Source organism: Anguilla anguilla, chromosome 19, assembly GCF_013347855.1.
Source record: "Anguilla anguilla isolate fAngAng1 chromosome 19, fAngAng1.pri, whole genome shotgun sequence".
Lineage (NCBI taxonomy): Eukaryota > Metazoa > Chordata > Actinopteri > Anguilliformes > Anguillidae > Anguilla > Anguilla anguilla.
Window position 1 is genome coordinate 8,283,307 of NC_049219.1, and position 23,765 is coordinate 8,307,071.

Sequence of the window (23,765 nt, forward strand, 5' to 3'; positions counted from 1 at the left end):
CACTCCGCTCTGTGGAAACAGGGCCACTTGCACCCCTGCCATTCGGATGAATCTGGGATAATTTTTATCACTTAAATTCCCCTCTTTTATGCTACACATGTACCTCCTCTGCCAATTTCATGTTACCTGTACCGCCATCCAGCACTTATACTGTACTTTGTAACATTATCTTAATGTTGTAGCTTGTCATGCCTCCTAGTTTTACTTAGCAGACGTTAGGTCAGAGTAATGTTTAATGTGTGAACTGGACTTAATGTGTTCATGGCTATGAATAACTGTTACAAAATGAGTATTGTGCCTTATTGGATCTGTGTTTTGTAGTTGTTCCAATGACCTTCTTTATGCACTTATTGTACGTCACTTTGGAGTTTGCCTCCCTCTGCTGGACAGAAAATGGCATTACAACAGAGGAAATCCGATTTTAAAAATGTTGCAATGTACAAGTCGATTTTGTGTATGTTTATCAAATGTATGTGGATTTTAATGCTGCACACAAGTTGCCCTCTGGGGATAATAAAGATCTACTGAAACAGAAACTCACTGTTCTTATTGTGCATTATTTTTATTCAGCAATGGCAGCACAACTTTCAAGACTGAAATGGAATTGCAGAATAAAATTCCAAAACACAATTCATTTCATTATTTAAAAGAACATAAAATGCATTTACAAGCCCTGTCCCCAATACATATCCACTGCAGTTTATAAAAACAGAATATGAGTGTTCTCCATAGTACATTACTGGCTAGATTAAATCTCATTTTTCATCCTTGTGAAAGAAAACATTCAAAGGCATAAAAAATATAACCAACTAATCACTTTCATGCACACCTATAAGATCAGAATCAGAATTCCTTCAATGAATCAAAAGCTTTATTTAAAGAAGCCAAAATGTGTTAGGGTGTCAGTTTATATTTTGCCACAGTTTCTTAGAGTTCATTTTAGGAGAGCACCTAATTGGATCTGTGTGATTCAAAGCTGAGCTCTTCCTGTTTATTTCTGATGGGTCTGAGACTAAGTTCACTAATGAGCACCTAGGAACTCTTGAAGGGTTTTGTGGCACAAGACAGAGTACCCTGTTCCACGAAGCCCAAGGTAGCAAGTTCAATGCCCCCTCTGCTCTGTCTGTCTGGCTCTTCCCCTATCTCACCTCTCTGCTGTGGCTCTAAGAACCAGCTGTAAGACATAGATAAAAAGGTTCATCACCTTCAGGTCAGTTAGTAGATGAAGGCAAAGTTTCTGTGATATCAAAGTCTTATATCTACTGAATCAGCCTTCAACACAACAAAACCACTGTGGTGTAGTGGTTAGTGACTTGGTCTCTGGACCAGAAGCTTGAGGGTTCAAGTCCCGCATAATTTTATTAACGGTAGCGTTTCTCATCAGCTTCCGGTCACTGCATCACACCCAGCAGATTTGAGCCAGCCACGGCTGGGGGGGTTCCAGCTTTTTTTTTTTTTTTTGGGAAATATTTCTGTTGTGTCATCTTCTTCTACCCACAGAAGAGCCAGCCGATTCACGGAAGAGAAGGTGGCGCAACGGTATTGTCTTTGCCTACGGACGCAGAGGTTGGGGGTTCGAGCCCCCCTTTGTCTTTGTTTCGCTTATACTTGGGTTGTCTCATCATCAGGCCACTGCTGCAGCCGCGCAACCGCTAACACGATGGTGGCATAAAGGTATTGTCCAATGCTTGGCACGCTGAGCTTGAGGGTTCGAATCCCGGTTCGTCCCTTCAGTTTCTACTTCTGAGGTCTGACTGTCTTCATGTCACTTCAGGAAAAAAAAAAAAAAAAACATCAAAGTTACAGTGGTGCAGAGGAATGGTTCTCGTTTTCCACTACCAAGGTCAGCGGTTCAATCCCTGCTTTCCCCTTTTCAGTTTGCGCAGCTTTTGTCCATTGTGCTGTGTAAGTGCACAAAAAAATGAGCGATAAATGCGAAGGAGTATGTGGCGTAGGGGGCTGAACCGATCCTCAGGAGGTAGAGGTTGATGGTTCGAGTCCCCGAGACTGCACCTGAGCAACGTCGGTGGTCCCCAAGGGTGGGGGAGGTGTGTGTGTGGTGTGAGTGGACGGGCAGGCAATCTGGCCCCCCGGAATTTCCCAGAATACAACATGGGGGTTATAATATTTTTTTGCAAATTCAAAATTTTCGGAAGGTAAAAAAAAAAAAAAATTTTGACAGGGGCCCCACTCTCCATTAGTGCATTACTACTGACAGTCCGCCATACTACTACGCAATCAAATGAACTCATTTGATTGCAGAAAGGTAGCAGTATGTAAGACTGGCAGTAGTAATGCACTAATATACACCAAATGTGGTGCATAGAAACAAAAACAAACAAAACCAAACTCATGCTTACACAGTGCCTCCATCTGGGGACTTCCTGCATGGTCAGCCCATCTGTTAGACAGCCACAGTGCTACCCTGATCAGCTCGTTGGGCTGCAGACAAGCTGGAGAGAAAAAAGGGGGGGATGCTTAAAATCACCAAAATTTGTTACATATGAACATACATTATGTAAATGCAACAGACGCATGGACATCTTTGTTTAAAGGGAGTTGGAAGGACTGCATAGGTGGAATCAGTGTATGGTGCTACACTTTAAAAGCCTTTAAAAAATCGACTTTAATGCTATGGTGGAGTTCAGGTGAAGGATTTGCCTCCCTCTGCTGGAAAAAAATGACATTACAGCAGAGCAAGTATCCGAACTCCACCATAACATTAAAGTATATTTTTTAAAGGCTGACAAATACATGCTGATTACAATGAGCTTGTAACAATTATCAGACGTCATCAAACGCGCGCTATCACGCAAACAGAGTTTGTAATGGCGCTAATCGCATTCGTCTTGAACATTCCGATTCCGTCAAAGTTTTTCTCCTCGGTAAGTTTCAAAAGTTCAATTCTGAGTTAGCTAACATTTTATGTGTATTTACTAAGCTTTCTGTTAAGCAGGATTAGCTGTGTGTTGCCTTGGTGGACTGACATGGCTGTTTTTAGCTTCTCAGGCAGGCATCACATCAGAAACTGTGTAAATCAGCTGAAATGAAGCGACTTTAGCAGCCAGTAACTGTTAGCGCACATAAAGCCTAAAACTATAAGCCACATTCCTCATGAGAAAAACTAACGTTGAACGGACGTTCACTTCTTGTGGAAGCGGCCGCTTCCCCGTGTTTTGTTCGGAACACGATGAGTTTACGTTTGTACAATACGTGGAATATATCTGAGTAACTTGGATAACTGGCAGTTTTTATTTAACTTAAGCTCATTTTGTTCATTCATTCAGAGGCTTAATGAACAGTCAATTTTAACAATGAAGAGGAAGAGGACCCTAAAAGATTTCTTTTTTTTTTTTTTGGTAAGTGTGGTCGTTTTGCTTAAAAAACCAAAACAAAAAAAAAACAGTAATTCTGAATAGGAATGAAAACAAAGACAATATTAAAGCCCAAAGTCATGTGTAGAATAAGTAATTTTTCATAATCAAAAACATAAAACATGTTTAACTAATGCTATTGTGTTCTCTCTGTTCGTTATAAGTGCTCCACTGTTTAACCTGTTTAAATCACACGTTAGAACCTATTTTTTTACAGTCTCTGGTTAGAACTTTCTGTAGGAGATGCTGTAAAGGTCTGCGTAGAAACAAACCACTTTACCAGTTTCTTAGACAAGCTGTATTGTTTCTATAGTCAATCTCCTAAAAATCTCAGAGAGCTGGATCGAGCAGCATCAGCAGTGGGTGCACATTTGCGCAAGATAGGCCGTGTGTTAAATGTGAGATGGGCGGCTTCTTCCTACAGAACTGCTGAAGCTGTGTGGAACATGTACAGTGCTTTGCACCAACATTGGTCATGTGCTGGTAAAGATGAAAGGAGGAGCTCTGCTGAGAGATGCATGTATGAAGGGCTCTCAGCAAAACTGGCCTCCACAGATTTTATTAAAAATCTTGGGCTTGTGTTTGATGCTTTAGAAGAGCTAAAAGACTCGTCAGAGTTATTGCAGGACAGAAATGTCCGTCTGTCAGATGCTGTCAATATGGTAAAAAGGCAGGCTTAAGTTTTTTCAGCTATGAAGGAGACACCAGGGCCACACTATCAAATTGCCTCTCAGGCTGTTGAGAATGGCACTTTTAAAGGGGTGTTGGTTAAAACAAATGCCAAGCAAAAAGTCACTAAAACCTAAGAAGCTTTTCCATGAACTGAGCAACAGCATGATCTCAAGGATGGTCCCCAAGGATGAACTTGGACTTTCTGAAAAGCTGAGCGTGCTTTCACCTAAAACCTGGCCTACTCCAGTGCCATTGCACTATGGAGAGCTCGAAGTAAGAGAACTCTGTGACTGTTTCAAAATAAGTTACTCTAGTGTAAAGCAAGCCTTCAGAGACTTTAAACAGAATCCAGATATGTTACCCAGGGAGGGACTCTTAAAACTGAAACAAGCAGCTGATACAATGGTTTTAAGCACAGCCGAATGTGAACGAGGATTTTCTGTCATGAACACTGTTGTCTCACCACTTTGCGCACTCAGCTGAAGGTAGAGAATGTTTCCTGCCTAATGTTTATCAACATAGTGGGTCCACCATTAGAGGTTTGGAAGTGAAGAAGTGGGTCATGACCAGGAGGTCAGCAGACCATACAGCTTGTAGAGAGAGACAGGAAAGACAGGAGAAACATGCTTTCAGCCCTATTTGGAACCTCATGAATTAAAATGAAATGACTGTAAAGCTAATATGTGAACTGATGGCATGAGATATACATAAGTGGTGTGAGATGTAAATGTGGCGTAAGATGCTGTGAGATGTAAATAAAGATGCTTTGAAAGACGTTGATCATTGACGGTAATATGTAAACAAGGGCTCCCCCTCCTTAGAAAACCCGATTTAACCACTGACTATACGTACAGTACTTACTGTATATATGACCACAGTAATAATAAAGTCTGGAACATTAAGACGGAATAACGCCTGACACGAAAGATATTACATTTACCTGCCAATCTGCAAGTTTACTGTAAGCTGTAGTAACAAAAATGTCAGACCAATCAATTCAGCCAAGGCAACAAGCTAGCTACTGCTGCTAACTGAAGTGGATCACTGTAAACACGACCGCTATACAATTGATATAAATTTGAGGGACAGTCAGAGAAAGCAAACATGCCTCCCATCAGGTTTAGTTAGCTAAACTGACAGTGGCTTATAACGACAGAATTATTTAAGCAACACAAATAAATAAAAATAAATTAAATCTTAAATTAAATGATGGAGTATAACGGTACTTTATCATAGAGACATGATACTTCACGACGTGAGGAGAAGCATTAAATATTAGCCATGTTAACAGGAGGGGAGTGGCATGGCTGCTTACAACTGGTTTGCTTACGTTAGCTAGCTTGTTTGCTATCTAGCTAATGTTATCCACACAGCTCGCTAGCTTGTTCATTTATTGATGCAAACTGTTGGGTTAAATGTATGGACATTATCGGACATCAACGCGAAGTGTATTTCCAAATAAAGTTCAAGTTAACTGGCCATCATTATACGTAAACTTCGGTGCGAAAAAAAATGAACCTACCTTTCGGTCGCGCACTGCTTTTGGGTGAAAATATTTACAAGTTTCAGACGGCACCGCATGGCGTTTCGACAATGGCTTTTTCGGGAAATGAAGTCCAACGCCAGATCCGATTCAGCAATTACAACTACTTATGGACTACAAATCCCATAAGTACTTTCATAAATACAAATATTGCGTCACGGTTGTTCAAACCGTATTTATTCGAATAAAGGGGACACACGGGTAGCGCTTTCCGCAAAATTTTAACCTCACCATTGAATTTAAGAAAGAAAAAAAATAATAATCTGGAAAATTAGTAAAATTACGTAAAATTTCATTTTCAGGAAGAATTAGTTATACGAATTTATAGCATAAATTACAAGCAATACAAGTGGCTCATTAGACATGGCAACAAATAATTGTGCCAAACTGTTGTGTGTATTATTTGGCAGTTTTAGATCGTAGGCTAGATATTCTGGTGTGAATACTCTGGCAGTTGTGTTCTGGACACGTTGCAGTTTTTGGAGTGTTTTGCCTGGTAGACGCTTTTTGGCGTCTTCGAGGGCGAGAGTTGCGCAACGTTTTGGAGATGGAAAAAATGCATTTTTTTGTGATAAAGTTGATTTGGGGTTCGAAGGCAAGTGAGGGGTCAAAGGTGACACCAGGGTTTTGGGTGGGATGTGCCCTGGTGCACGAGCTGCTCTATATTTAAGTGGGCAGCACAGCCGTGACCTTGAGCCGCGGCGCAGAGAAGCCCAGCAGGGCCCGGGCCGCACATGCCGTGCCCTCCCACCTGGATTCCGGCTTGCCCCCCCCAGCGCAGCTGTCCGATTGTCACATTACGGGCGAGCGCGGGGCGAGATTAGCAGGACATTACAGCCCCAAGTGGAGAATGCGGGGGGGAGCGGGGAGCGGGGAGGCCAAGGCACCGCGGGTAAAACGGTACGAACCCTCTCTCTCCCGCCCGGGGAAATTCAAGTCCCAGCACAGACTCGGCCTGATCCCTACCATCCCGTCCTCTGGATAGGACCTCAGCTTTAGCCCGGCCCCAGCAAAGCTCAAGCAAAAAGTGTTAAGCACTGAGCAGAGCTCTAAATCAGTCTGACAGACACGCCCCCGGTAACCCCGCAGACACGTCCACTGGAAATCCCACAGACGTAACATCGTAGCCCCACAGACACAACATAGTAACCGCATAGACACACCCTCGGTAACCCCACAGACACGCCCCCGGTAACCCCGCAGACACGCCCTCGGTAACCCCACAGACACGCCCCCGGTAACCCCACAGACACGCCCTCGGTAACCCCACAGACACGCCCCCGGTAACCCCACAGACACGCCCCCGGTAACCTGGTCCCCGGCCAGTTGAAATAACTTAAAGTGAAGGACAAATAACAGCCGAGCAGCCAATGATCGTCCAGACCTCAAGGTGCATGCCACTGCTCCATGAGGCAGCACCTGCGGATACCTGGCGCACATATACGTACACGCACACGCACGCCACATGTATGCACATACACACACATGCACACATGCAGTCATACGCATACACCGACACGCACGCACACACACAAATGCACGCCCGCTTGCACACATACATGCATGCACACGCTCACGCGCACGCACAGGGAATGGGCACAAAAGGTCAATTCACAGCTCTTGCTTTGAGCTCTGGCTCATAGTGAAAGAATTTAGCACCCAACAGACTTAGCAAACACACAAAGTGAGAGGTCAGGATAAATAAGCTTTTTATTTTTCCCTGACAGCCGCTCACATTCTTTTGTGTTTTGTGAATCCGCAATGTCTTCTGGACCTCTGTGAGAAGACATCTCTCTCCCCCCATGCACAAGAAGGACTGAAGTCAAGTCCATTTTAATTCCGTCAATCTGGGACATTGGGAAATAAGGGAACAAATCGTGATTTTTAATAAGTCGTGATTTTAAAAATGGCCACAATATTCTTCAATGTTTTTTTTCAACTGATGGGCTGAATTTATTTCATGAACGGTTTAAATATAAATAGAATTGGCCCCAACCTTTTGCCCTGCGATACTAGCATATTTGTGCTTCCTCCAGTAAAAACGCTGTCAGCTTCATAATGCTTTTGATGCTTAAACAATGCTCCGGTAAATGTTATTATTTATATTTGCATGTTTCCGGTTTGATGTACACATGTTATTACATTACTTGGATGTTGTATTTATTCACGGACAATACGAATTTGTTACAAATAGAAATTTATTCTGTTTGTTTTTGCTAACATTTATTCCGGTGTAATGGATGTTGTTACTGCGTTTCTTTTCAGGAAAGGCTCCGGTTTGACCGCTACACATTCCGAATTTCCAAACGGGAACTATGCTTTGCTGCTCAGCGAATACAGGACTAGTTCCACTTCGCGACGTTGGCTTCACTTCAGCGAACATACGAACGTGTTCGGCGACGCTAGCGACCGCAAAGGATGATTTTATGGAAACCAAAACGAAAGTATTTCAATGGAATGGAATGCGCGCATCTCTTTACCCTGCCGGGAAGCACAACAGCAATGAAAATACGAGCTGCGCGCTGTCATAGAAACGAGTGATGACCGTTATCCTTAGTCAAAGAATATGAAACTAATCGCCAGCACGTGCAGCCCTTGAAATTCCAGCGTAACTGATATACAACCGGTAACCCAGTATACTCTACAAGCTTTGTCTAAACATTTATGCCACAATTCTTTTAATAACTTGTCGAAATTGGATTAATTCTACTTCTAAGAAATTAAAAGGAAAAAGGACTACTCAACACAGCTTGCTCAACACTTGCTAAGCAAAACAGTTCCCAGTCCTGACAATGACTCTAAAAGCCTAAGTAATTAGTTGCTCATTTAGTTCAGGTGTGATTGGACCATTTGAATTGTAGCGCATTCACATCCCTTTTATTAAGACATCTTTGTGTGTTGTACAGGCGTCAAGTGATGTGAATTGAATTTCCGACAGTTATTGTCTTCCCATTCTGGGTATGTGTACTTGTGGGGATAGCTTCATACAAGACCAATGTTACTTCAGCATTATATCATTGACTCTTTCAGAGGAATAAATGGTTATATACCTAAAATTTGTCTCATGGTTTTTTATGTTATGTCTGTGGGATTTGGATACTCCAAATAAATTTTGATTCAGTCAAATGCTGAATCGAGCACAAAAAGAGAGATAATTTTACACATTTTATCAATATAAACATGTAATGTGTATATAGACATCAATAATACCAAAAGAAAGAATAAAAGGGTAAAATTGGTGAAAAAGTCAGTGCTATTGTTGTCTGAATATCACTTATTTTGCTATTACCTGCACTGTGACTCTGAAGTGCCTGTTTTAGGGTCAGATATGTTTGTGACATTCAAGTCATGTACCATTTCTTTCCACGCAAGATCTGCATGTCCTTTCTGTTTAGTCACCTGCACCGTGAAATGTTTACCCTGGGGATTCAGTTTTTTATAGCGACTGGAAGGAGACTCACTGAAGACCTGAATGTGTATTCCAGTCTAACAATAGACAAAAGCGATTTTCCACACTGACCAATTGCAGAACAGAAGGGTCACGTGAGTAGGAAGGGATGTATTATGTGAGGTTTGGTGGAGGAGTAGGGCAAGTGTGAATTCTACAGCTCAAAGAGTCACTGCCTCTTCCACAAGCTTTCAGGTAGGACTGGTGATAACGATCCCTGTTCTGTTTAATTGGGGGAGTGCATGCCTTCCATATTACAAGGTTTCACCTTAACCTGCGGAATCTCTGCCAGGGAATTTGAGTGGCACACAAAATAATCTGCAATATGGTGAAAGCGATGACCGCATTTGCCACATAATCCCACACACAAAAAAAGTTTCTTTAGGAAACTTTGGGTTTTTCTTTTTTCACTTTTTAAAAGTTTTTGTTTGACAGAAATGATGTCCCTAATTATGATGTTTGTATGGATTGAGCTTTTCAGCTTATGCTGGTTTTAAATTAGTGAAATATAAATTTAAATTAAAATACTGCCGTTAAATGGCAGTATTTCCCCATTGGCATGCTTACTTTAGCCATAGCCTTTTATATGGTGTAAGGGTAAGCTTATGTATTAAAAGCAACACATTTAACACCCTGCTCAAATACTTTTGATCAGCTGTGAATTATTTGTGGACCGACCAAGGGCACTCCACAATAAGGGTCCAGGAGACAGGTGGTTGTTGTTATTCATTCCAGCTTTCTTATAGATTGTTCTGTGTTGTTTCTTGTGACTCACTTGTCTATTTCCTACATCACCTGTCACATTCTTACACCCAAATGGATGCGTCTTCATCAAAGAACTCTGTCAAAGATCAAAGAACCTCAAATCATGTCACAGGGACAGAAAGTTTCAATGTACACTGTCAGTCTGTGACAGATTGATGTCTAAGGTCATTGAGAGAGGGAGAGAGAGCGAAAGAAAGAGAGAGTGTAAAAATACTTAAAATACATTTAATTGGATCAAAACCTCTTCCGGTTTCATAAAATTAACAAACAAGAAAAACTTGAGCAGGAAGGGATAAATGGCAGTGTTAGCTAGTATGTTGATTCTTACTGTGGATACTGCATCGGCAAATTATATTGGCAGTGCTGACAGTGAATGACAAAATACATTCATTTGTTCATTATGAGGAAACATCATAAATATTATTATTATTATCATTTTGTTTAAATCTTATTTGATTGTTTAGAGTTGTGTTACTGTCTATTTTTATATTTGTCTTATATTTCAAATTTATCTGCTCTGGCAATCAGATGTAGTGTCAACGAACCCTTTATAGTGTGAGATCACAAACATAACATTCTTAACTGAACATTCTAATGCTGATGTCACAAGCACTGCTGGCAATTGAAAGCAACGGAGTTCTAGAACACTGTGAATGTTGAAAAGAAAAAACATTCCAAAAAACCTACTCTTCAAAGAGTTCGGCAACTGTTTGACAAATCTCGGTGTCTGTTGCACACAGACCAGAATTAAGGCCTTGGTGAGTTGAATGCCCTTCTCTCATCTTCACATATTCTTGTGCGTGTTCTCTTGTAAAAAACGTGACTCCGTTTTAACTAAATAACCTGCGTGCAGAACATTCCATTTGTGTGAACTGTGTTCTGCCAACGTTTCCTGTCGGACAGCGTCTGTATTACAGCCAAACGGCGCGGTCAAAATTAGCCCTGGTGGGGAGATATGACGTGGCATGATTTACTGTCCGAGGGGACGGCCATTGTTCGTAGGAGAGTTTCACACCTGTTCCAAACTGCGGTTTATCGTTCTTAAAAATAGCCCTGTCACACACTGTACGCTGCGGCTATTTTACAAACTGAAAATAATATTGCAGCATAGTTGAAAGATTTATTTTAATTCCCACTGGAATTTATTTGAATTTACAGCCTCTAAATATAAGCATTGTAGAATATAAAACTATTTAATTGAACACTTTTCTCTATGTAAATATGCTTTACAAGAGTGTTCAGATTTGTTCTTCAGAGATTGGGGACTCAGTTCAAACAATATCTGTCCTTTGACTTACAAAAACGATGCTTGTTTCTTTCTGTTTAATTTTCATGCTCACTGATCAAGCTTGCCAAACTGTAGACTCCACTACTGGTCCTACAGTCCATTGATTTCAATAGGTGGACTACTGGTCCCCCAGCTCATAGAGTTCAATGGGTGGACTACTGGTCCCCCAGCTCATAGAGTTCAATGGGTGGACTACTGGTCCCCCAGCTCATTGATTTTCTGCTATACAATCAGTGCTTTTTTTGTATTAAGTTTAACCTGAAATTAATTAAACAATTTGGGGAAGGTGTGCGTGCATGCATGGGCGTGTGTGAGTGCGTGTGTGAGTGTGTGTGTATGCGTGAGTGAGTGAGTGAGTGAGTGAGTGAGTGAGTGTGTGTGTATGGGTGATGTAACTCACACTGCTGTAATTCTCCGCAGTGCTCAGTTTGCTTGCAGACATGGCTGACTCAGAGGAAGTCGTGGAGGAGGTGGTGGCTGAAGTGCAGTGAGTACTTCTCTCTTCTGATACTTTGTGTGTCACTGATGTCATCGGTGGTGACAAAACAGGTCTTATGCTTGTTTATGGCTGTGGAAATAAACATTTGTTTATGTTTTGTGAAATTACTTATGAGGGACCAGTAACAAAGTGTTCAATTCATTTATGTACATGTGTAAATATAATATCTGTTTGCTGGACAGCACACAATGGCATTAGTTCATGCTTTAATTCCTCATCTGTCCCCTCTCTATTTTTTCACCTGATTTGCACATTCGTGATGAAGGGAGGATGGTAAGAACGACTGCATGCTTTCTGCTCAGATCGTTAATTAAGTCATTAAGCCTTTCGCTAAGTTCAGTCACTAATGAATCTCATGTTCACATGCTAGAGGTTGCCCCTGAAGAAGCAGAAGGTACCGTCTTTGGAAGAATTTGACTGTGTGTGAAGGTCTGTCCTCTGCATGCCATTACATTGTAAACGGTGAATGCAGGAGGTAAAAGTCCCTGTTTCATGGTGTAAGTTTTCCGTGCATAGATTGAGACTGAAACTAATTTGCTGATTCATGTCTCGTTTACATGTCAGAGGTGGAGGTGGCCCCGGCACTGGAAGGTAAACATACTGCTGCGGGTGGATGAATGAAGTTTGTATTAGCATTTTGCTTCGATTACTTTGTGTGTGTGTGTGTGTGTGTGTGTGGATGGATGTGGATGTGTGCCTGTGTGCCTGTGTGCGTGTGTGAGTGTGTGAGTGAGTGAGTGCTTATGTATCTATATATAAATAAAATGAGGACTGTAAGGCCATTTTAAACAGTTAAATGTTTGATCTTTTCACTGACCTAAAGGTGATTGTTTTCCTGATAGCTGCATACACACTGACTGATTGTTCTCGTGTTCACATAGATGAAGCCCCTGTGGAGGAGGAAGGTAAGGTGTTTGGCAGATGTGAATCTGTTTATATTACACTTTTATATTACATACCGTACAGACCAAAGTATACAATCTTCATTCAGTATTCACAGGCCAGGTCTCACGCCATTGGCTGTATCTGCTAACCAATTAAATCTCCTGTTCATATGCTAGAGCTAGAGCCTGCCCCTGCCGTAGAAGGTAAAGCTTTGAATGCATGTGCGTGAATGTTGCAATTTGCATGCCTCATGCCATTATTTTATTTGACTATTTGATTATTTTATATGTAATGCATTGAGCATACTAAATTAATAAGAAGGTAAGACCATTTTGTATGGCTTATTCTCAAGTACAAAAGGTTATCTCTAATTGCTATTTTTGCGAATTAATCTTATGTTCACGCATTAGAGGTGGCCCCAGAAGAGGAACCAGGTAAAGGCTCTGCTATGTCTGACTTTGAAATTTGGACCACACTCTCTTTACTCAAATTCGTTGTTCATTTTCCAATGAAAAGAGCTACTGCTAAGGGCTGTGCTTGCTAACCAGTTAATCTTATGATCCCATATCAGAGGAGGCCCCTGCTGAGGAAGAAGGTAAGCTTCGGTTTATATTTCATTTTCATATAAAGAATCTGACCTGCCTTAATCTCATTTATGGCTACTTTTAAATTTGGAATATTTGAGCCACACTCTCTTCACAGCAAAAGATGTTAAGATCTCATTTATTGTTCATTTTCCAATGAAAAGAGCTATTGCTAATGGCTGTATTTGCTAATCTATTTATCTCATGCCCACGTGTCAGAGAAGGCCCCTGTCGAGGAAGAAGGTAAGGGTCTGTTTATATTTCAGTATCATATGAAGTGTCTCACCTGTCCTAATCTGACTTATGGCTACAGGCTACTCTTTAATGAACCTTCTCTTGTCTTCATACAGCGGCCGCCCCTGCTGAGGAATCAGGTAAAGCTCTGAATGTCTGTCGACGTCTCGACGCACTTTTTAAAAATGGATTTAAAAAATGAGCCACGTTTTAACTTGCGTATCTCATGTTTGCCTAGAGGAGGCTCCTGTGGATGATCAAGGTAAACTTTTCTAGTAGATCTGTGTGCGTCCAGCTCTGTAAAGTCACTCAGGAAAATAACTTCTGCTAAGCTATTGTAACGTAGGCTAATGCAATGTAAAATGTAAACGTTTTATTGAGTTGTTATAATGCTCACACTATAAGTAGGCTCATTTCCAGATTTAAAGATCTGAAGGCTTTAATTAAAAAGGTGTAGGCTTCCTTTTAATTAATTCCTCTCATGATTTGTTCATGTAGAGATGCCCCCGGCCGATGAAGGTAAAACATTATTGTAGTTTATTTTCAGATCATGAATGAGAGATTCCTAGCGGTGGCTGTATTTATGCACTAATTCATCTCATGTTCATGCTAGAAACTCCCGCTCAGGAGGAAGGTAATTCTTTGGCTGAAAGTAAATTCGTGTTAACGGTCAGAATGTGCATGTCGTTGCACTTTACATCAAATGTTTAATAGGACTATATCATAATTTCTTTTTATGAATGGATTAATTTTTTGAAGAATAATCTTGGACTTTATTGGAATTTAATTTTAAAGCATGAAGATCAATAGGGGTGGTGGTCTTTTTCAAAATAGAAATGAAAAAGCTGAAAATATGAGTTAAGTTCAACGCATTGTCCGCATTTTGTCGTTGCTACTGTGCTGTTCATGCACAGGTCCACCATGAGCAGTAGATTTCATTTACATAGGCCTGCTACTGTCCATTCAGCCAATTATAAAATATAGCTTGATTTATTGTATATATAAGTTGCTGACAAATACAAAGGGATAGTATATGATAATATATAATAGATTAAAATTTGTCCATTTAAGGAATGGTTAAAAATAAATAAATGAACCAAGCCACATGCTACTAATTGTATCAGTTTCATGCTTAATGGTTGCACTTTACCAGTTAAAGTATTGCTGTCAACACATGGTTTTTTAATGATTGCTGTTGTGTCATTAATTATTAGTTCCATACATTCCATACATGCTTTGTTACTGAATGTAATCCTTGATGTATTTCCACAATTTGATGTTTGTTCACGTGATGTGCATATGTATATGCATGTATGTTGCTTTTTTATGATTGGGCAACACTAATAGAATTTCATTTTGCATGTATGTTTTCTTGATTAACGTATTTATGAAACTGATATGCAGTTGTGTGCTATCTTAGATTGTCACTGTGTAATCAGCTGCTATTAGGAACACATTTTACTGCGCTCCCATTATAATAAGAATTATAATAAAAACATTGATATGTTTCTTATAAAGGGCTGTTCATATGCCCAATTGATTGGGAAATTATAGAATGTGTATTTATTATCAATGAAAACAAAAAATTAGCTTATTTATTGTATGGATAAAAATGTTAAAAAGTGTGATTTGTACTGAGTTACTTGTTAAATGAATATGAATTTTCTGACAGCAGCACAACACAGTGCCAGTTTGGAAAACCACTTGCCTTTCGTAACACCTGTGAATTCCTAGTGTTACACAGGGGTAATAAAATAGGGGTAGGACAGTTTTTGTAGCATCACCAAAGACATAGACAGAACACTATAAACGTTTTGGCATCACCTTAAACATAGAAAGAAAGAGAGCATCTCCACCAATCAGAGCATACGTCGGTAACAAACCCATTCAACAATGCAGATGATGATTGGTGTCGGTGGGTATTCTCTCTAGGGTTTTCGTCATACTTGTTCCTGGTTATGGTTATACACTTTGTTGTACGTCGCTCTGGATAAGAGCGTCTGCCAAATGCCTGTAATGGGTATCCAGGAGACAGTGTCCATCAATCACCTTCAACCATTGTTCTTGTTACCAACCACCACCTTGCTCCCTGATTGGTGGAACTCTTTTCTCTTATCTGCAAGTTGGTGACATCCCAGCTGTGTTATCTCTAGTTTATTATCCCCGGTGTTGTGAAGAGTTTTAGCTTGGGACAGTCACTGAATGCAATAACTCTCTTGCTGTCTCTTGCCTCGTTACGCTGACTCTGTCACGCGCAGTGCCTGAAGCCAAAGGTAATCTTCACCGCTTTGCTTCTCTTGTCATTTTACTGTCAAAACTAAGGTTTGGGCTTTGGGCTGTTCAGGAATATATATTTCAGTAGAGTCCCTGCTTTCAATTCTGATTCTCATTGGAAGAGATAACAGGGTCGTCTGTATTGTTTTAGATGTAAATATGACATCGTATTGTCAAAGTGTTCGAAGTAACCAGAAGGCATAATTCTATATGATCCCTGTCTGTCATTTCAGTTGTTACATTCAGAAATGAGAGAAGAATTGTTTGTTTCAAAGTGGAAATTCCATCTGTGGTAGTGAATTCTTACGGATAAATAGGTGTTTGATTGGTACGGTCTACCCTTCCTCTTCTCTGGCCACTCCCACTCACCCCTGGCCCAACCCCCATGTTTCGTAATCCACAACAGCAATGGAGTCAGTGTAACAGATCCAGGGGTCACATCCATTTTAAATCAGTCGACCTCAGAAACGCAGGCCTGTCTAAGCGAGTGTTCTCAGATGCTGTGGCCAATTACAAACCCACTGAGCATCACTTACTCCGACAGAGCACAGGCTGTTATACGTTATCTCACTACTCCAACAAAGCAAAGGCTGTTATATGCTATCTCACTTACTCCAACAGAGCACAGGCTGTTATACGTTATCTCACCACTCCAACAAAGCACAGGCTGTTATATGCTATCTCACTTACTCCAACAGAGCACAGGCTGTTATGTGCTATCTCACTTACTCCAACAGAGCACAGGCTGTTATATGCTATCTCACTTACTCCAACAGAGCACAGGCTGTTATGTGCTATCTCACTTACTCCAACAGAGCACAGGCTGTTATACGCTATCTTACTACTCCAACAAAGCACAGGCTGTTATATGCTATCTCACTTACTCCAACAGAGCACAGGCTGTTATATGCTATCTCACTTACTCCAACAGAGCACAGGCTGTTATATGCTATCTCACTTACTCCAACAGAGCACAGGCTGTTATACGCTATCTCACTGCGCTAAAGAACAGAACACAGGCTGTTATACGCTATCTCACTGCGCTAAAGAACAGAACACAGGCTGTTATACGCTATCTCACTGCGCTAAAGAACAGAGCACAGGCTGTTATATGCTATCTCACTTACTCCAACAGAGCACAGGCTGTTATACGCTATCTCACTGCGCTAAAGAACAGAACACAGGCTGTTATACGCTATCTCACTGCGCTAAAGAACAGAACACAGGCTGTTATACGCTATCTCACTGCGCTAAAGAACAGAACACAGGCTGCTATACGCTATCTCACTGCGCTAAAGAACAGAACACAGGCTGTTATACGCTATCTCACTGCGCTAAAGAACAGAACACAGGCTGTTATACGCTATTTCACTGCGCTAAAGTAGCAGCTAGCCGTCTGACTGCATTTAGCCGCCTGCATAGGTGCGCCCTGCTCTGCTACTACCAGCTTTCGATAATTGCCTGGACTTAACCGCTCAAAAATGAAATCGCAAAAGCCCTCTCAAAAAGGATAATCTTCACCTGTGCAGGTTTGACCACAATATCACAATTCACCTTTTTGTGTGTTATTGCTCAGCAGAAGTGTGACTTCTCTTGCAATCACGAGAAGTGAATTTACAGTGCTTGAATTCACGCTTTTCTTTCAACAATCATCTATTTCTCTTTCCTGCAATGATAGCTCCAGCTGATGGAGAAACTACAGGCGAATAGCAATGTTATGTTAACCTGTAATTAAAATGGGTTTTAATTAATGCTTTTTTTTGCTTTTAATTCAATTCCACAAAAAATTCCACTTCCACCCTGTCGACTTACAGAACCGACCGAAGGTACGTATACATTTAAATCTGAAGATGATGTTGACCAAATTCTTTCATAATTTGAAGCACAAAACTCATTAAACTTACATTGCCATGTCTTGGCAGATGAATCCAGGCCAAAACCGAAGTAAGTACATAAGTGTCCCTTTCAAACCAATTTGTGTGTGAAATGGAAGTTTGAATTTTATTTCATAATTACAATTGGTTGAAATTTCATAATTTCAGCCGTGTTTGTTGGAATTATTTAGCTGACATGCGATGAATAAATAATTATATGCGTTTCAGTTTGTGAAATGCATTGAAAAGTCATTTAAGCAGTACAGGCATTCTGAAAGTAATATTTATGCATTCTGATTTTTGCAGGATGTTCGTGCCAAATATCGCCCCACCTAAAATCCCAGAAGGAGACAAAGTGGACTTTGATGTGAGTGGGAACACTTTTATTCTATCAAATCTTCTTTTTTGTACTACTGGCTTTTGGGTACATGCATGTGATATCTGTGTCTTACGTAGATTTGTGTGAGGAACTTCGATGATGGGCCTTTGAGCTTTTTGGGGACTTCGTGTCTGGTATCTGAGTTTTATGAGTACTTTGTGGCTGGTGTAGGGGTTTTATGGGGACTTCATGTTTAGAATGAGATTTATCGGGACATTGTGTATGGTATATGAGTGTTATGGGGACGTTATGTCTGGTATCTGAGTTTTATGAGGACTTTGTGTCTGGTATAGGAGTTTTATGGGGACTTTGTGTCTGGTGTAGGGCTTTTATGTGGTCTTTGTATCTGGTGTCAGGGTTTTATGGGGTCTTTGTATCTGGTGTAGGGGTTTTATGGGGTCTTTGTGTCTGGTGTAGGGGTTTTATGGGGTCTTTGTATCTGGTATAGGGGTTTTAGGAGGTTGTGTGTATGATGCTGTCTATTCACCGTCTGCCAGGACATCCACAGGAAGAGGCAGGATAAGGATCTCCAGGAGCTTCAGTCCCTGATCGAGGCCCACTTCGTCCAGAGGAAGAAGGACGAGGAAGAGCTGCTGGCTCTCGTCAGCAGGATCGTAAGTTAATGGAGAGGGCCAGTGGGAGAGCGGTGAATTGTGGGTGGGAGCGTGACGGACGGTGTCGTGTTGCGCTCGTGCAGGAGAAACGGCGGGCAGAGCGGTCGGAGCAGCAGAGAATCCGCGCGGAGAGGGAGAAGGAACGACAGGCCCGGCTGGCGGTACGTCAGACCCCTGCTCTCGCCCTGCCGTGACACAGGAAGTGCATCTACAGCACACAGGAAGTGTTTTGTGGTCCATTTCTTAGCCCAAAGTTAAGCCCAAAGCTTACCTCAACATTAGCCCAAATTTCTCTCATTCTACTCTTGAGTCAAAGTTATGGATGGATTTGTACTGGATCCAGACTAAAGAGCACATTGCTTTGACGGACCTAAAACACGGCCATTGCCTGGCAACGGCGCACAGAGGTGTGGGTAATGGCTGTTTTCCCTCCGGCAGGAGGAGAAGGAGAGAAAGGAGCAAGAGGAACATCGCAAGAAGCACGACGACGACGCCAAGAAGAAGAAGGCCCTGACCAACATGACCCAGCAGTACGCCGGCATCCAGCAGAAGGTAAGATCGCATCTGATCCTCGACCAATTAGAGCGCCTCGAATAAGAACAAAAGGCCATTCAGCCCACTTAGAACATAAGTACATAGATATACATACTAAGGAGAACAGGCCATTCAGCCCATCTAGAACATAAGAATACATACTGAGGAGAACAGGCCATTCAGCCCATCTAGAACATAAGAATACACAATGAGGAGAGCAGGCCATTCAGCTCATCTAGAGTTGCTGCCTTCCCTATGTGACCTGCCATTTTGCTTTGTTTGTCGGCGTGCGCATGCAATTCTTTTTCATGTTGGCAGGGCGAGGGTCGGAAGGGAGCCAAGAAGCAGACGGAGAGAGAGAAGAAGAAGAAGATTCTGGCCGAGAGACGGAAGCCTCTTAACATCGACCACCTGAACGAGGACAAGCTGAAGTACGCGGTTGTCGCAGTGTTTCGCACGCGCACATTTTTTTAAAACTCATTTTTCCACTGAGCATGCTCTTTTGATCATGTGACCTCCTACAGGGAGAAGGCCAATGAGCTGTGGCAGTGGATGATGGAGCTTGAGGCAGAGAAGTTTGACCTCGGCGAAAAACTGAAGAGACAGAAATACGACGTATGTACCACTCCAGCCCATCGCCATGGTTACCTTGTACAACACCACCATTGCCGTTACTGTGGCTACAGTAGATGTACTGACCTGAGATTTTTTTATGAACACCCAATGAGCTGATAGCACATTAAATAGGAAAAAGGACTTATGCTACGTATCTGTTCTGGCAATTATGAGGCAATTCAATGGCAAGCGTTATTAAGTGTTAAATCACCTCTTAAAATTCTTACACCTCTTAAAAGTGTCATTAATTCTAAACCACAGACAGAAGACCTTACTGTTGATTTAAATGTTTAGTTCTTAACCTATCCATGTTCTGGATAATATCTGGATATTGTACTTGGACATTTTTCAGGGCCATTTTGAAATGTGTGAGCTATACATGCCAATTTTAACTTGTGTTTTCACCTTTCACCATTTTGAAAGTGAGTTTGCCTCAATTAAAGATATTTAAAATTAATACTGGAGATTCCAGCACCAATCAGAAATCCAGCACTTCTCCAAGCTAACCTTAACTGACTGGACAGGCCTGTCTAAAACTGTGGCTTGGGTTTCAGATGAACGTGCTCCAAACCCGAATCGTTGAGCAGCAGAAGTTGTAAGTAAGGGTGTGGCTTGAGGGGTGTGGCCTCTGCTGTGCAAGTGCGCGGTCGGTTGGTCAGTCGGTCGGTCGGTCGGTCGGTCGGTCAGTCGGTCGGTCGGTCAGTCGCTGCGTGGCCACACTCAGGGCCAGGTGTGGGAGGTGACAGGTGACGGGTACTTGCTAGGACCACGGGCCCGCCCCCCTCCTGCCAGGGCAGGACAGGATTGGCTGAAAACGCTGTCGCTCAGGGAAGCCTCCGTTTGTGTGTGTGTGTTGTCCCTTTACAGATCGCTCAGCTTCTGGCTCGGGTCAACGATCACAAAAGGTATGTACCTGGCGCCGTGCTGGCGGAATCCTCCCTGTGTTAAAGGGCCTGGACTGAGCGCGCTCAGTGCGGGCTGGCGTCTCAGATCGGTCGGGGTGCCCGTCCCACCTGACTCTGGGCCAAACAGGACTTTTAAGCAGGTCTCAAAAGCCACTTCCTCCAGCTTAGTTCTTCAGCAGTTAAGACAGGAGGCTCTCCAGCCCTGGTCCTGAAATAGAAAGCAGAAACTTAGTTAAGTGCAAACTAAGAACCAGTGAAGCAGCTGTTTCTGTCACATCTGGGCACCCCAGAAACAATTTTTTAAATAAAAATTGATACCAGTGATGAAATGAATTGCCGCCGTTGCAGCACGCATATTGTTTACATGTGATGTGCGGCTGACATGTTCTGCCAGAAAAGGTAATGGTTCCATATTAATTTCTTACATAACCAAGTCACAGTCTGCTTGCATAATTTGTCCAGTCTGGAATGGCTTTGCCAGCGTTGTACACCATTCATTGGTCAGGTTGAATCAGTTTCTTGTTGTTATGGATACCTGCTGGAGGTGTGTGCAGCCCAGAACCTCTTTCCAGGCCCTTTAATATCACATGACCTGAGTGAGCTGATGTGACCAAGCCTGCTCCAATCAGCAGGCAGGGAGACAGCAGAAAGCCGGGATGCTGCCGCAGCATCCTAATTCAGCTGATCCGTCACATGGCCTCTCCCTCTCCCTCTTCATCTAGAACACTGCCCCCCTAGGGTTGGGATGACCATGGTCCTGATCTATTTTGGAGCTTAATGAGTAGGTTGCAAGAGAAGAGTGATTTCCCAGGGTCTTTAAATACTCCAGAACAAATCCCTCCATTGGACATGCTTACAATTCGTCACCAAAGTTAGATTCACCATTATATCATGCATCAGATGTCCCTAGAAACTGAATTAACTCCGCACAGTGCAGCAGTACAGTTGTAATAGCGCTACAGGGACATGTTTGTGCGGCGGACGTGGTCATCCTATTCCCGGTCAGTCCCTGCTCCCTCCCCGTAGTTCCATCCGCCGCTGTGCCGGAGCCTTGTCTCGTGTTTGTGTGTCGTTGTGTCTCCGCCTCGCTCCATCCGCCCATTACGTCAGAGGAGGGCGGGGCTCCCCTCCCCGCCCTCCCACCCACCTTCAGGAAGCGCCACGCCCACACCGTAAGTAGTTTCCGGGAACAGCCCTGCCGTGCAGGACGTCGTCCGAAACTGCAGCAGGAGACGAAAAAATGCTCTCCCACGAAGGGTCCAAAACACACCCTGAACACAGTGGCCGGTGGTGTATACAAGAAGCCATTTTATATTTCAAAATGGCAGAGCAACTCTGAAAGGGGGTAAACCCCCTACACTGTGACGCCTGTAAGGCATTTAGTTCTACACAGTCCACCTGGAACGTTACTTTGCCATAGGCTAACATGCTGGATTATAGTGACACCTGCTGGCCATGACAATACATCTCAGGTGTATTTGTGTATCAAGATCCGATTTGATTTGCACGTTTTTTTTCTTTCTTTCTTCTTTTCAGCGCCAAAGGTCGCGGCAAGGGCAAGGTGGGGGGCCGGCTGAGGTAAAGAGTCGGCAGCGGGTGGCAGACGAAGGTTTCGGAGGACGGAAGACGCGAGGTTGTTCAGTTAAACGGCGGCGATGGGAGGACGTGACTTATTTTCGCTTCATCGTGTGTTCAAACAATAAATGAATCCCTGCATTGGCTGAGCTGCCTGCGTTTTTAGTGAACGCATGTCGAATTGCGACCTGCTATTGATGTTTTGCTGGCCCTTTAGCATTTCATTAATGTATCATGCCCGATACTTCACAAAATACTTCTATTGACTGAGGAATATTGACTCTGTCGCTCCAAGGCTGAGTACTTCATTACACTGTAAAGGCCGTACAGAGGAGAGATTTAACTATCCATTCATAATTGTGAATTTAGTCTTTCAGTCAGTTATACATATTTTTGGTCAGGATGTGATTATTGAAGTGAACTCTCATTTTGGAATCATATCTGTGCTGTCCAAGAGCACTACCTCCGCTTGTGACAATTATCAATACTTGCTAATATTATTCTTGAGCACAACCCCTTCCTGCAGGCATTACTGTATATTATTTATAATTGGAGACTTGACTTTTCTTCAGCATATTTCTCAAGATGCATTCTATTAATTTTCCACCAGGTGTAACAGTACCCACCACATTTGGATGAGCTGGTACTGTACAAACTACACCACAGCTGGTGTAGGTTAGGTCACTGTGCGCTATACATCCAGGGCAGAGAACTCTGGATCAGTTGAGTGCTTCTCTGGAATTCCTAGACCACAGAAATTCAATGTAACTGGAACTGTTCATCTTTATTCCACAAATTTGGATAGGTATTCCAGTTGACGTGAAGTTCTGTAGTCTAGGGCAGCGTTTCCCAACCTTTTTTTCCCGCAGTACACATTCCAAATTTACAGAATCTCATGGCACACCACGCCGACAGAAAAAAACCGCGAGCGATGTACTTACATTGATGTGACGTGCCAACAGTAGGCCTAAATGTTCTTTTGGGGTTTTAATTAAGCGATTATGCATGTTAATGACATTTATTTTGGCTTTTGTGAATGGGATTTGTTCGTTTAAGTTTTTTTAAAATTCATTTTAACATAAAAAAAAATTTCTAAAGGATTTTTCACATGGCACACCTGACCTCGCCTGACGGCACAACGGTTGGGAAACGCTGGTCTAGGGGTTCAAACTTGAGGTTTAAAGTACAGCTGAGTACTACCGTTGACCCTATAAGTTCTGTGGATGGAGGACATGGAACGTCCTTGTGTACATAATTAAAACAAAAGGCAGACATTTCAGGCTGGACACAAGAGCAACATACCTGCTAAGGCAGTGTTTCTCAACCCTGGTCCTGGTTAGCCTACGTTAGCGAAAGCTACCTCGCGCCTCCCATTCTCGGGAGGAGAGGGACGGTGGAGGCAAAGACGGTGTAAGCAAGTGCCCCCTCCGTGGACAAATTCATGTACTGTTTGTTTTTAGAATTAACAGTACCTTAGCACAGTGTCTCTCAACCCTGGTCCTGGGGACCCGCTGCCCTGCATGTTTTAGATGTCTCCCTGCTCATTCATTTGAATCAGGTGTGGTTGAGAGACACTGTGCTAAGGTACTGTTAACTCTAGAAACAAACAGTACATGAATTTGTCCACGGAGGGGGCACTTGCTTACACCCAATCGCGAGCACACGTTTTTGGAGGCCAAATATACCTAGCCTATCAGAGAGCG

The 23,765-nt window shown here is 42.5% G+C and overlaps 1 protein-coding gene and 1 long non-coding RNA gene across 36 annotated transcripts in view; one reads left to right on the top strand and one right to left on the bottom strand.

The window, feature by feature from the left end:
- Positions 1-22,208, top strand: part of LOC118219299 (troponin T, cardiac muscle-like) — an 84,730-nt gene extending 62,522 nt beyond the window's left edge. The window contains exons 1-25 of one of the 31 annotated variants that reach the window (XM_035402382.1): positions 9,164-9,232; positions 11,511-11,577; positions 11,855-11,862; positions 11,960-11,983; positions 12,154-12,180; positions 12,471-12,494; positions 12,651-12,677; positions 12,885-12,908; positions 13,046-13,069; positions 13,278-13,301; positions 13,409-13,432; positions 13,531-13,554; positions 13,791-13,811; positions 13,906-13,926; positions 15,551-15,565; positions 17,381-17,392; positions 17,489-17,510; positions 17,747-17,807; positions 18,317-18,433; positions 18,517-18,594; positions 18,872-18,985; positions 19,286-19,398; positions 19,492-19,582; positions 20,137-20,177; positions 22,024-22,208. In XM_035402382.1, coding sequence (XP_035258273.1) covers positions 11,531-11,577; positions 11,855-11,862; positions 11,960-11,983; positions 12,154-12,180; positions 12,471-12,494; positions 12,651-12,677; positions 12,885-12,908; positions 13,046-13,069; positions 13,278-13,301; positions 13,409-13,432; positions 13,531-13,554; positions 13,791-13,811; positions 13,906-13,926; positions 15,551-15,565; positions 17,381-17,392; positions 17,489-17,510; positions 17,747-17,807; positions 18,317-18,433; positions 18,517-18,594; positions 18,872-18,985; positions 19,286-19,398; positions 19,492-19,582; positions 20,137-20,177; positions 22,024-22,069 — 1,029 coding nt within the window. In that variant the 5' untranslated portion in view covers positions 9,164-9,232; positions 11,511-11,530 and the 3' untranslated portion in view covers positions 22,070-22,208. Of the gene's footprint in view, positions 1-9,163; positions 9,233-11,510; positions 11,578-11,854; positions 11,863-11,959; positions 11,984-12,153; positions 12,181-12,470; positions 12,495-12,650; positions 12,678-12,884; positions 12,909-13,045; positions 13,070-13,277; positions 13,302-13,408; positions 13,433-13,530; positions 13,555-13,790; positions 13,812-13,905; positions 13,927-15,550; positions 15,566-17,380; positions 17,393-17,488; positions 17,511-17,746; positions 17,808-18,316; positions 18,434-18,516; positions 18,595-18,871; positions 18,986-19,285; positions 19,399-19,491; positions 19,583-20,136; positions 20,178-20,449; positions 20,488-22,023 lie in introns of those variants that run through there. The other 30 variants (XM_035402383.1, XM_035402386.1, XM_035402393.1 and 27 more) reach the window with 30 other exon arrangements.
- Positions 538-23,549, bottom strand: LOC118219327. Of its 5 annotated transcripts, none has more exons than XR_004763698.1 (5): positions 23,535-23,549; positions 20,496-20,695; positions 11,491-11,658; positions 2,361-2,453; positions 538-1,768 (listed from the first exon to the last, which is right to left on the bottom strand). It is a non-coding gene; the product is annotated as an uncharacterized LOC118219327 (long non-coding RNA). The 5 variants fall into 5 exon arrangements; XR_004763696.1 differs by lacking the exon at positions 23,535-23,549 and adding an exon at positions 23,365-23,397; XR_004763695.1 differs by lacking the exon at positions 23,535-23,549 and having other exon boundaries at positions 20,496-20,940.
- Positions 23,550-23,765: the final 216 nt, after the last annotated feature.